Consider the following 13,418-nt stretch of genomic DNA (forward strand, 5'->3'; position numbering starts at 1 on the left):
TCCCCAGTCTGTCTCTGCATCCAGGGCTGCCCATCCCAGGGGCAGGATCTGGCGTTTGCCTTTGTTAAACACCACGCCATTGGGGATTGCCCAGCCCTCACATTTGTCAGGGTCTCTCTGTGGGACCTCTCTGTTCTTGAGGGAGTCAGCAGCTCCTCCCAGCTTGGTGTCCTCAGCAAATCCACTGAGGACCTCCCAGTCCTGTAACCGAGTTGTCCCCACCACAGCACTGCTGTCCCTGCTGGGGCAGCCAGTAATGCCCTCTCTATTTTTAGCCATTTTGCTAAGAAGTAGCTTATGGGTTTCTTCTTAGGAAAGCTTAGTGTGCATGAAATCTGAATGAGCACCTCTCTTCTGGGGGTGTGGGGCCCATCCCCACCAGGATTTCATGAACTTTGCTGGTACATTCCTCTGCTGCTCAGTCAGAGCAATGGCACAGGAGATTCAGGATAACAGCATCTTACCGAAAAAGAACAATCCAGTTATTCACCACCAAAATACACTAAGAATACAAACTTCTTAACCCTTGGAGAAAACAAAAAACATGGCCAGACCTTGAAAAGAGGTGTCTCCTGCCCTTCATGGCTCAGCCTGGGTTGCCACAAACCCATCCCAGGTGTAAGACCCTGTGGGCACTGGCACATGAACGTGCAAGAGCTCAGTGATGCACCTAGGCACTGGTTTAGGAAATATCTACGGAAACCTCTCCCACCTTGGATATGTTGCCCATCAGATGCATCCTGTGCAGTTCTGGCAGCAGAACTGACCACCACGTTTTTGCTGCAGCCTCATGTCCGGTCTGGCCACCATGGACTCCAGGGCCTGTGGGAAGATGGGGCTGATCACCATCACCTACTACCTTTGGACAACCTTCCTGGCAGTGACTGTGGGGATCATCTTCGTGGTCAGCATCCACCCCGGTGCAGCTGCCCAGAAGGACAATTACATCGTGGGCAAGGCAGTGCTCAGCTCTGCGGACGCGCTGCTGGATTTGATCAGGTGCGTCCCAGGATTTCAGCAGGAGCCAAGTTTATGGGGACAAGGTCTTCCCAGAAGGCTCCAAGTTCCCAGGAGACACTGGGATCTCCAGGGATACAGGAGAACTGCTGGGCAGGTGCTGGTACCTCCCAGCCCAGCGATGTGGGGTTCACTGACCCCACCACACATCCCTCTGACCTCTGTCACTGTCACTGCTCTCCCAGAGCCACCAGCCAGCAGGGGAAGCAGCAGAGAACAGACAGATTAACGTTCCCTCAAGGCTCAGGGGTTTCCCAGCTGACCCAGGGCTGTCCTAAAGCTGCAGGTGGGGATACCTGGGGAGGGGGTGAAGCACCGACCCCGGGGCTGGGGGAGAATCTCCATTTCTGGAGGCATTCCAGGGCCTGAACCAGGCTCTGAGCATTCTGCTCCAGCCCTGAGGCTTCTGCTGCAGGTGGCAGATGTCTGTCCCAGGCTCTGGCTTTCCATGAGTCCCATTTATGAGCCGTTCTCAGTCCTGTTCTGTGTTGACCTTTCAGCCTCTCTTTGCCCTCTGCCTGCACAGAGGACACCAAGCTGGTGTTGGCTGTAATGTCTCCTCCAGGTCTCCATTCCCACCAGAGGTGCTTCCCAGGGTGCTCCCTGTGCTCTCACAACACACTGTAACCCCCGTGTCGTTGCTCTCTTGCAGAAACATGTTTCCTTCCAACCTGGTTGAAGCTTCATTCCAGCAGGTGAGTTCACCTGGCCCCTCTGTGGGTGGCTGGGATGGTGCTCAGCTCCACATGGGACATCCTCTTTCCCAACCCACAGTCTGGACATGAGCCCCTTCTCCCTTCCCCTGCCCTTCCTTTCCCTCTTCCTTAATCCCTTTGTCCTTCCCTTCCCCTTTGCTCCTTCCCCTCCCCTCTGCCTCCCCCCCACTCCCCCCAGGGTGGGCACCTGAAGGCAGGAGGGTGCTGGGGACACACAGACTCACAGGGACCCTCTGCCTGGGAGGGTCTTACACACAAAAAGCAGCTTCCCAGTCCGGGGGGAAGGGGCAGCAGAGGGGGGACAGGAGGCACAGGACAGTTTGGGGTGGGCAAAGGGGACAGGCTGGGGAGGGGCCAGGTAGGGTGGAGGGAGAGGGAAAACAAGCAAACTCACGGCATTGGGAAACCATCTACCTCAGGTAGAGGGATGAGGGGACATCTCCCTGGAGACCACAGTGCTCCCCCAGTGCTGAGCTGGGATCCCACAGGGACCTGACTCACACCACCATGGATCTGCTTTGGCCAGCAGTGGTTGTGCTGAGGCCTGCAGGGAGCAGCCACAGCTTCTCTTGCCTCTTGCTCCTTATTTCCACCAGCCTTTTACTGCCTGGAAAAACACCCTGCTCCCCCAGGAGCACCAGGCTTGCCTCCGTGTCCAGGGCAGGATGGAGCTCATGCCAACAGCTCACCACCCTCCCCCTTTGCTTCTGTTCCAGTACCGAACCATTCTCGTCCCGGTGGTGAAGTCTTCCAGCTCTCCCAAGGGCCCAGGGAAACCCATCAATTTTATTTACTTCGCACCTGACGACCAAAACCCCGAAATCCACCGGCCCGTGTTCCTCGAGCTGACACCATCGCCAGAGATGACCTACAGGACCCTTGCTGGGACCAGCAACGAGATGAACGTGCTGGGGATCGTCATCTTCTCTGCCACAATAGGTACCTGCTCCCCCAGAGTGGGGCCTGAGCGAGAGCTCAGGGACGAGTCCTTGTCACTGCTCCTGTCCTGGGGAAACGGGCCCAGCTCGTACCAAGACCTCCATCAGCACCACCCCTGGTGGAGCTCACTGAAGCTGTAGGCACTGGGAAGGCTGTTTTCTCCTCACATTTCTGAGAGGAGCTTTCACAGCCCACACGTGGGTCCTTCCTGAGGGTTTTCAAACCGTAACAAAAGCTGGGGAGTCCTTCTGGTGAATGAAGTGAGGTGTAATTGTGCAGAGGCTGCCTGGGACACAGCTCTTCCCAGTGATCCAAACCCTCCCTGCTGAGCGTTCAGCCCCCTGAGCAGCCAGGATGTGACCGTGGGGTCGGACTTGTGCTGTCACAAATAGATGGGAATTTACAACAGGGGTTTCTGAAGGAGGTAGGGAAGCATTCTGCATTGAACAGCTTGCAATCCTGTGTGGACAAGGTGCTCAACTGCAGTTTTGAGAAGAAAGATGGACTGGAGGTTGTGGAGAGACGTGCAAGAGAGAAGGAGGTTTAAAGGGGAGAAAGTCACTGCAAGGAAGAACTTGGAGCTGGCTGAGCAAGGAAGGAGGGAGGGACCAGGAGGAAAGAGTAGGAGGCAGTGAGATAAGGATGGGGGCAGGATTATGTGTAGATTAAGAGGTGAGGGCAAGGAGCTTGAACTTTGTGTATAAGGAACCAAAAAGCCAATTAGAGGATTTGAGGGGTGGAGGCAGCGCAGCGCTGGAGCGCAGTGACTGCTGTCAGAGCCACGCAGAGTGGCCAGTTCTGAAGGCCACGACACAGGGAGAGCCTGGAGGGCATGGCCACAGTGAGACTGGGCAGAGCCAGACCCACTGACAGACCCTTCCAGACTTTGCCTCTGACAAACTCCTGTCCCAGCAACCAACACCTCCCGCAGACCCCGGATGCTCAGGGAAAGTGCTGAGCTCTTGCCTGCAGGACACGTGCCCTCCCACAGCCCTGTCAAACCTGCAAGAAGAAGCTGCTTTTCTCCTCTGAGATTACACTTCACCACTCCTGTGGCGTGGGAGTGGGATCAGCCTGAGTTAGGAGCAGCAGGAGATCACCCGAGCCAGCCCCGGCCACCAGCTGCGCTCCCCGTGTCTGCCCGGCATGGATCAGAGCTCCAGAGAGCCACAGACCGGCAGAGCATCACCTGCACTGGGCATGGGGGCCTCGATAGAGGATTCATCTACCCTCAGGAGGCTTTCCCTGCAAGGAAGGGCCTGGCAGAAAACAGGAGAGGGACAGGGAAGGCACCCCAGCCCCATGGAGTGGGGAGGGCACTCGGCTGGTTCAGTGGGAACAGCTTGGGAAACAGGATCCCCTCCTGGGTGCAGCAAGGCAAGGAGGACAGGTGGAAACCAGCTGAGGCCACAGCAAAGGGTATTTGTGTGCAACAGCAAAATCAGGCAGTTTGTGAGTGTGAGACCAAAGCACCCACGCAGCACCCGCTGGGTCCCACCACTCTGCTGTGGATGGAGACCCCACACAGCTACCCCAGCTCTGACAGTCCCTTCACTCCCACTGAGAGCCTCAGTCCTCTCTGCTGCCTTTGAAACCCAGAAAAGAGCAGAGGTTTCAAGTTCCTAGCAGGAAGCTGTCTGGTCCCAAATCAGCTCTGTAGGACGTGAGGAGCAATAACTTTCTTCCAAAGCAGCTGTTGTGGCCATCAAATACCAGATGAATATCCACAGAGCTGAGATTTAAACATGCCAAGCCTTGTCTCATTTCTGAAAGTCCTGGCAAATCTCATCTCTCTTCTGAGCAAGGCAGGAGATTCAATCACCCACCAAGGGCCTCTGAGGACTGAGGAGGGATGAGTGGGACAAGATCCTGCCTATCTTCTTCCTTTCCAAGCTAAAGCAGATGCCTGTACAGTGCTTCAAAATTAATTTTAGCAAACACAAGGAAGACGTGTTCTGGGCTGGAAACAATAAGGGAAAACGCTCAAAGGCTCCTTTTTCCTTTGCTCAGTGGGTTCCTGGGAAAGCTCCCAGCCAGTGAAAGCAATGGGATTTAACACTGGCAGACCAGACAGCACCATAACCCCTCCTACCATTGATGTATTTCTGCTCTAGCATTCCTCCAACAGAAAATCAGGCTGGATTAGGTTAATGCAACAACATCAAAAGGAAAAAACAGACTTAAGAGAGGAGGCTTAATGGCTGTATCCAAGCAACTCAGTCGGATCCTTCCTGACGTATCAGTGCACAGCCACATGTGTTGTCACCACCAGGGAACAGCCTGTGGGTGAGGAACAGCCCTGCCAGGAGGGAACAGCCCACGGGACCAGGACCCCGAGCACTGCTGGAGTGATCCGAGTGGCACTCGTGGCGTGGGGCCAACCTGGGCAGGGTCAGGGCTGCAGCACAGCCCCACACCCCCGGCTGCAGAGAACCCCACCGGGCTTCATCCTGCACGAAAATCCATTTTTGCTTCCGGAGCTCATTATTCTTGTATTACCAAACAGCAACGCAGCTATCCTCCTAATCCAGCTAATCCGCAGTTTATCCACCTCGGGAAGGGACTCTCCCAGCTCTGAGCAGCAGGGAGGTTTATCTGGTTTCTGTGCGAGGGAGAGTCCAGCTCCAGGCTTGGAGGGTTTGGTGAGGGAAGGCAGACGTGTTTGCTGGGAGCAGAGAACGGCCATGCCTGCTGGAGCCCGTGCTGAGGGGGGGGCTTGCCCAGTGCCCCCTGCCCTGTGGCCACCAGAGCCTCCAGGGCTGGGCTGCTCCTGTGGGGCTCCTGAGTAACCTGACCCCTGTGTTTGGTTGCAGGACTCCTCCTGGGAAGAATGGGCGAGCGTGGAGCCCCCCTGGTCAATGTGTGCCAGTGCCTGAACGAAGCCGTTATGAAAATTGTCTCCATGGCCGTTTGGTAAATCTAGTTTCAGTTGATTCAGTTGTTTTCCTTCCTGCTGTCTAATGGCAGAGCTGGTCACACCTCTGCATGTGTCTGTTGTGAGCCCTGGATCTGTTTCTGTTCAGCTGTACCAAACACTGCAGTGTGTGTCACACAGTGCTTCAGGCACTGCTGCATCCTCATAAATCATTTTTTATTCCTATTCTTTGCAGGTACTTCCCCTTTGGCATTGTATTTCTCATTGCTGGGAAGATCCTGGAGATGGAAGATCCATCGGTTATAGGACAGAAGCTGGGACTGTATGTCATCACAGTAGTGTCAGGGCTCGCCGTGCACGGACTCGTCATTTTACCTCTGCTTTTTGTGCTCATAACTAAGAAAAACCCCTTTGCTTTCATTCAGGGGATCCTGCAAGCCTTGCTGATCGCCTTAGCTACGTCCTCCAGGTAGGAAAACGTGGCTGAAACCTGCCCATACCTCTGAGCAGTAATCTGGTTTAGCAGGGGAGGCGAGGCTGTGTGTGGCCAGGTGAGCTGTACAGGAGGACAGGTGTAACTTAAATTATGCTCCTTGTTTTCAGGGGAAGCGGATTCTTGGCCCTGCCCTGGCCTCTCTGTGTGTGTGTGTGTGTGCTTCTTTCAAATGCTGCAGTTTTCTTTCCATGAATTCAAACTAGAACTGTTGTAGGTGCTTTATACAAATACATGGGATTATGATCCTGGTGTTTACCTGAAAACATCAAAAGCTCTTCTGGACACTTTTCTGACAATCTAAGATCAACTCCGTATATCCCAAATTCCTCCACAGAAAAACCTTGTCTGCTTTTAAAAGGTTTTGCAATTTTACATTATATTTATCTACTGTATTTTCATTGAAAAACATTCTTTACAGCAATGAAGGAACTTTACACCATAAGCTACACAAGTTCAAACATTTTCCTAGAAAACATCTGACCAGGCAAAGAAGCAAATGGTTTTTCTGCCCTCCCTGTTGCTTCTTCACATAATCCCAGTAAAGCCACCTAGACAGCAACTCCCTTCCCAAGCCCCCACTGCTGCAGGGGCTTCTGCAACTCCTAATGTCCTGGCCTCCTCCTGAACTGGGTCTCCAGCTCTGTCTCCATCAGGCTCCTCCTCCCTCTGCTCTGCAGCCAAGCTAAGGGAGCTGGGGGGATGGCACACAGGGATGGAGGGAGGGAGGGAACACCCTGCTCCTTGTCCCAGCCCCAAGGTCTGTGCCTGGGGGCCACTGTGCTGTGCTCTGCATCCAGCTCCTTTCCCAGAAGCAGTCCTGGCCTCCCAGACTCTGTCCTGATCCCATCAACTTCTTTTCTGCGGTCTCCTTTCTTCCACTTGTTCTTCTTGTCCGTGTCCTCATCCTGGCTCCCGTGGGACAGCTCAGGTCCTCCTGCTGGAGAGAAACAAGAGGGAGTTCAGGGGGTGCAGGAGCCAAGGGAGCTGCCCCTCGTGCCCACGGCACAGAGGAGACACACAAGGAGCACGGGGGTCTGGCTGGACCCCGGCACGGCCAGTGCTGTCCCACCCTGTGCCACGCACCAGGAGGAGCTGCAGGATTACTGTGGGGGCCAGGGACGCACAGCAGAGCTGCAGCCACGGCACAGAGCTGCTCAGAGTGGCTCCTTCAGCCACTGAGACCACATTCTGACATTTTCTCTTGCAGCCTGCAGCTCACTCAGCCAATGCTGCCGCTTCCTCAGGTGGTTGGGGCTGAAGGGACCGGTGTTACTTTGCTGCCTCAGCACCCTCGGGGGGGCCCATCACACCCACTCCTGCTTGTCACGCTCAACACAAGCAACAGAGACCATCACTGATCGTTTCTTGTCCTGCAGCTCAGCCACCCTGCCCATCACCCTCAAGTGTCTCCTGGAGAACAACGGCATCGACAGGCGCGTGGCGCGGTTCGTGCTCCCCGTCGGCGCCACCATCAACATGGACGGCACCGCGCTCTACGAGGCTGTCGCTGCCATCTTCATCGCCCAGGTCAACGAGTACGAGCTGGATCTGGGACAAATTATCACCATAAGGTAAAGGTTTCTTTGCAGCACCCGGATTATTTCTCTCCGTTCCCATTTACAGACATCAGGATGACCTCTCGCACTTTTCCTGTTCACAGAGGTCTTGTTAATGCACAGAGTGAACTCTCCTGGGAAGCTGAGGAGCAGGGAAAGGGGCAGCCCCTGCATTATGTGCCAGGGAATGCTGGGCTGGGCTCTGCACCCGGAATCTGCTGCAGGTCAAGGACTTTCCTGTAGGGAAAAGCCCAGCTGTACAGCCAGCACAGCTGGAGCAGGTCAGCACTGCAGGATCCGAGCACACGAGGGTTTCTGCAGGTGCCATTTACTCCCCTTCAGGAATAGGTTATCTGCATTCTATCAGCAGGAAAATAAAGCACCTGAATAGATAATAATAATTAGGTACAGTCGCAAATATTTAGGGGTTTAAAGCAGGGGCTCCCTCCCCTGAAGGCAGAGGGGAGCTGTACAAGGACACCAGCTGTGCACAGGCAGGGGGTCGGGATGGCACCCAGGAGCAGGAAGGTGGAGGAAGCCAGTCCAACCCAGTCCTTCCCTGGAGGAAGAACTCACTTTTCTGTGCACACACGCTCGTGGAATTGCACAACCACCTTCTCGTTGCAGCATCACGGCCTCGGCCGCCAGCGTGGGCGCCGCTGGCATCCCACAGTCCGGGCTCGTCACCATGGTCATCGTGCTCACCTCGGTGGGGCTCCCGACCGAGGACATCACCCTCATCATCGCCGTCGACTGGGCTCTGTAAGTGCTCTCCAGGCCTGCTATGGGTTATCTTCCTCTTGGGGGATGAAACCACATTGATCTCGAGACAGAAACTGATGCTGGATTACACTGGTCACAAACAGAACACACACCTTGTGAAATCACAGAATCAGCCGGGTTGGAAAAGACTTCTGAAATCATCAAGTGCAACCCTTGATCCAACCCTGCCGTGGTTCCCAGCCCATGGCACTGAGGCCACATCCAGTCTCACCTCAAACACCTCCAGGGATGGTGACTCCTCCCCCTCCCTGGGCACACTCTGGCTCATATTCAGCTCCTGTCCCTCTGCACTCCCAGCTCCCTCCCTGCCTGGCTGCTCTCCAGCCACTCTGTCCCAGCCCTGGGGCTGCCAAAGGGCAGGACCCGGCACTTGGCCTGGTGGAACCTCATCCCACTGGAATCAGCCCATGGATCCAGCCTGTCCAGGTCCCTCTGCAGAGCCCTCCTGCCTTCCAGCACATCAACACACCCCTCAGCTTGGTGTCAGCTGCAAATTTGCTGATGGTACACTCAATCCCCTCATCCAGATCATCAGTAGGGACATTAAACAGAACTGGGCCCAGCACTGATCCCTGGGGGACCAGCCACCCACTGGATGCAGCACTGTTTTAAATTGTCCCCTTTTAAAAGCAAAGGAAATCATTAGATGAGAAACCACACAGAGCAGATGCTGAGTTGAAGAACTGACACGTGGGTGGCTGGTTTGTACTCCACAGCCCCCTGGGCAGAGGGGGAGCAGTGCCTTTCTTTCACTTAAATGAAAGGTAACACAACACCAGTTCAGCCTTTCAGCATCACAGGGTACACAGCACCATCACCTGTGATCTGCTGATGTGAGAGGTGCCTGGGTAAGCCAGACAAGTGCTGTGCTTGGACCTACAGGATTTTGTCCCTGAGAGGCATTTCAGGGAGTTTGTGACCCGCTGAGGCAGCTCACCCCCACACTGAGCACAGACAATGCCAATGTCCCGGTCTGGAGGTGGCACAGGCAGGTCCGTGCACTGAACACATGCCAGGCTGGGGCAGACCCAGCACAGGGCTCACAGAGACGTCACAGGGACTGTTTTCTCTCTGTATTTCCAAAACCATCGCAGCACTTGGCTCTCCCTGCCATGAGCAGCACCAGGGGGACACTTGGGATGGGGGCTGAAATGTTCCAAAGCCCCCCCCCAGCCTGGGCACGCTGGCTGTGCCCACCCTGCCCCTCACACCGTCTCTCCCCAGGGACCGGCTGCGCACCATGACCAACGTCCTGGGTGACGCCCTGGCCGCCGGCATCATCGCACACGTCTGCCAGAAGGACTTCGCCCCAAAGGCCCCCCCGGTACGTCCAGCACGGCTGGGAGGGCGGGGGAACTCGGGGCACGGCAGCACAGACAGGGGGCACGGGCTCGCTCCAGAAATTAAAGGGGTGCTTCTTCTCTTTGCAGCAAAAGCCGGTGAACAACATAGACAAGCTTCCCCCCACAGAGCCCTCTCACCTGCATCCCAAAGAGAATGTGATTGAAATGGTCGAAGAGTCCTTGGTGGATCCCGCAGGAGTTCACTATAGCATCTGCCAGGTGTAGATGACAGCATTCCTGCTCCCAGGAATGGCTTCTTGGTGCTAAACACTGACATTGGGAGTGTCGAACATGGATGCTCTGCAAGCATTGTGCCTTACTTGGCACAAAAAGTGGGAAAATCCTCTCTATCCTTTGAAGACTCTGGGACTCTGGCAGGCACCCAAGGGGCAGGGAGCCAGATGCCAGGACACAGCTGGGAGCTCGCTAGCCTGTCTGAAATGGCTGGGTTTGAAGGTTTTATAACTCCCATTTTCCCAGTTCAGCTGTTTGTGAAGGTTAGGGAGGGGACCAGGTGTTAGCAGACTGGATTTGGTGAGAGTGCAGCAGGGATGGGGCACAACTCTGACCCCTCTAGGCCAGCAGTTCTTCCCTGCAGGTCAGGCTGTGCTCCAGAAGCTTTTGTTTTCCTTATTATAGAGATTATTTTTTTAAATCATTGCTTTTTATTTTATTACTGTGTTCTCATCTAAAAACCAAGATTAAGTGTTTTTTTGTCTAGAGCTCAAAATCCAAGTTGGATGTAACTGGATTTCCCAGCTGTCAGGTTACAGACAGCATGGCTGAGCTGTTCCACTCGGCAAGAACAGTGGGATCCACTGGCTGCAGGGATGGAAGGACCAGCTGGAAGCTCTTCCTGCAGCTGTTTTATTACAGTGAACTAACTGACTGGGCCCAATTGCAGTAGTGTTGATTTTCCCAGCTAAGGATCTGTCCCTAAGCTCAAATTCCAATTACAGCCTTAAAATCTAGGCTTCCCAGGGCAGCCTTCTCCACAAGAGCCTTTTATACCAATGATTCATGTAACTGAATTAATTTCTCTCTCAAAATGCTATCTCATCCCTCTTCTCCCTCTTGGTCTTTCCTGCCACAGCATTAGGACTTGTAACACAGCTCAGATCCCCCTCACATCACTGAACTGTTCTCCAGTTGGACATAAAGAAAACACCTTCTGTGCAGAATTCTTTCATGCTGGAGTCAGAGGTTATAAAAGATTTTCTAATTTAGAAGAAATATTCATTCCTGTTTTGCCAAATGAAAAGCAGAAGTCATTAAATAACCAGCTTTTGCACAAAATGAGTCATCTCTGATTAACTTCCAAAAGCCTTCCAAGACCCAGAATCCTGGGCCAGGTAAGCTTGAGGCACTGCTGTTAACCTTGGCCTTTCTCACCCTTTCCTCCTTGGGGAGGTTATTTATACCTTTTTAAACAATACAGCCCAACTGCTCCTCAGCAGGAGCAGCCACATCTTTTGCAAAACAAAATAATCACATTTCAAATCAAGCTCTGCAGCTCCTGCAGTCATCCCTCCCTCCCTCCTGTCCCATTTGTGATCTCCTGGATGCATCACACACACAGGTCAGCTCCAGTGGCTCTGAAGGGTTCTGTGGTTGTTCCTTTACACCTGGAGCAAGCTCAGGTACCCCACAGCCCCCGGGGAGGTGCTGGGGAACCCTGGGGAGGCTCCAGGCAGCTCCAGCTCCAGGACACACCAGTGACCCACATCCCCCCCAGGTACAGCTGGACAAACACTTCCAAAGCTCCTGCTCCAAGGCAGCAATTTAAAACAGGCAAAGATTAAAAGGATGATTTATGAGACCTTTCTGGTGCAGTCACTGGTGCCTGGGAGTGCTCACATCCCTCCAGGTGAGCCCAAGCCAACCAGCAAAGGTACCTGCACAGGCAGCCAAGATAAGCCCCACCCTCACATCCATTCCCCCCTCATTAACGAGCTCTGGACATTACAGCACACAATTAACCCAAAGGCAGGACTGAATGTCCAGGGCAGAGGGCCTTGGGTGAGTGCTGGGGCTGCAGGATGAGCCTCTGGCAGCCCCATCACAGAACTCTGTGCCCTCCAGCACACCCAGCTCTTCCCTCGCCCTCAGAGGCTGCAATCCTACTAAAACAACTTAAACAGCACACCCCCAAGCCCACTGCAATACAGAACAAAGTATGACTAAAAAACCTGAATATTACATCCAGTAATAAATCCAGAGCTGGTGAAGCCAACCACCCTCTGCACAAACAGCTCAGGAGCTGCAGGTCTTGTGGTTTATCAGTCACAGAATGCTTTGGGTTGGAAGAGACCTGAAAGCTCATCCTTGTTCCACCTTGGACACCCTCCATTAGACCACACTGCTCCAAGCCATGTCCAACTTGGCCTTGGAAGTGTTGGTAATACCTCCTACTATCGAGATAAATTTTGGCAGAGAAGTTCTGATTTGGGCAATTAGCAGGATGTTGGTGCTAGTGAGGTTAAAATAAATTGTCACGTCAGAGCCCATGGAGCCTCACACCTTGTGACAAACACAGCAAGGCAGAGCTTTAACCACCCAGCCACTCCAAAACTGAGCTGTCATCACTGTGCCACTCTAACAGGATAAAAGAAGGGGGGAAATAATCCAAATGCTTCTGACAGTCTGTCTGTGGTCGAGCTCAGAGGGATGCCATCATTACTGATGGGAAAACGCCAAGGCACCAAAGACAATCCATCTCCAGCACTGCACACAGGCACAAGAGAGACACCTGAACAGCCTGAAGAGGGAAAAGGAAATGTGGCAAAGTGAAAGAGGCACATTTACTGAATGTCCCAGTTCAGAGGCTGGAGAGGTGCCCACTGTCCCCACCTTTGTCCTTGGGGTGGCACCATCCCAACCCCGCCTGTATTTTCCAGAAGCTGCTGCTGGGGGGACACTGACACCAGTGCTTATCTGCTGCTTGTGGGGAACAGCAGTGTACTCAAAATGTCAGCACAGCTCTTGCACAGGGCAAACTTACTGGGGGTTCAGGGACAAGAGACTTCTAGAAGACAAGAAAGTAGCACAGGGTCTGGGCAAAGTCACTGGCCATCAGCTGGAGGAGTTTTTTTCTGTCCTGACTGGGTTCAGGAGACCAGGGTGGGAGGGAGGTGAAGTATCGTGTCCCACACCAGGAAAAATGAGGTCTCTTGCTGGCAAACCAAAACTCATCTACTCAGCCTCCAAAAAAGGCTAAAAAATAAAGAGGGTGGTGGGCACTGCCCAGGCTCCCCAGGGCAGTGGGCACGGCCCCAAGGCTGCCAGAGCTCCAGGGGCGTTTGGACAACGCTCTGAGGGACAGGGGGGGATTGTTGGGGTGCCCTGGGCAGGGCCAGGAGTTAAGACTTGATGGTCTTAGGGGACCATTCCAACTCAAGGACCATCAGGACATTCTGTGATTCTATGATTAAATCCTAAGGACTGATACACTGCACCTTCAAAGTACTTTATTTTCCCAGATACCTGTAAGAAAGAGAGGTGCCTCTCTCCGTTCTGGCACTGAAAACCTAATTCAGTTTATTTGCGCGCAACTGAAAAAGCACAGGCAGGGCAAGGCACACACCCAACAGCACAGAAAGCTGGTGTACAGAAAGAACACAAGCTCCAAACCTACATTTCTTCCTTGGAAATCCTTTTTTTCCTTACAAACAAAGAATCTCAGCTACCTGGTAA

General features: G+C 53.7%; 1 protein-coding gene across 1 annotated transcript in view; it reads left to right on the forward strand.

Moving 5' to 3' along the window:
- The window catches only part of LOC114070566 (excitatory amino acid transporter 5-like), a 14,365-nt gene extending 4,148 nt beyond the window's left edge, over window positions 1-10,217 (forward strand). Inside the window, exons 3-11 of the mRNA XM_027908039.1 lie at window positions 787-999; window positions 1,670-1,712; window positions 2,450-2,672; window positions 5,486-5,585; window positions 5,783-6,016; window positions 7,420-7,614; window positions 8,227-8,361; window positions 9,607-9,706; window positions 9,813-10,217. Coding sequence (XP_027763840.1) covers window positions 787-999; window positions 1,670-1,712; window positions 2,450-2,672; window positions 5,486-5,585; window positions 5,783-6,016; window positions 7,420-7,614; window positions 8,227-8,361; window positions 9,607-9,706; window positions 9,813-9,950 — 1,381 coding nt within the window. The 3' untranslated portion in view covers window positions 9,951-10,217. The remainder of the gene's footprint in view (window positions 1-786; window positions 1,000-1,669; window positions 1,713-2,449; window positions 2,673-5,485; window positions 5,586-5,782; window positions 6,017-7,419; window positions 7,615-8,226; window positions 8,362-9,606; window positions 9,707-9,812) is intronic.
- Window positions 10,218-13,418: the final 3,201 nt, after the last annotated feature.

Source organism: Empidonax traillii, unplaced genomic scaffold (genome assembly GCF_003031625.1).
Source record: "Empidonax traillii isolate 1590-97213 ecotype Southwest subspecies unplaced genomic scaffold, ASM303162v1 scaffold1602:size438507, whole genome shotgun sequence".
In the NCBI taxonomy this organism is placed as follows: domain Eukaryota; kingdom Metazoa; phylum Chordata; class Aves; order Passeriformes; family Tyrannidae; genus Empidonax; species Empidonax traillii.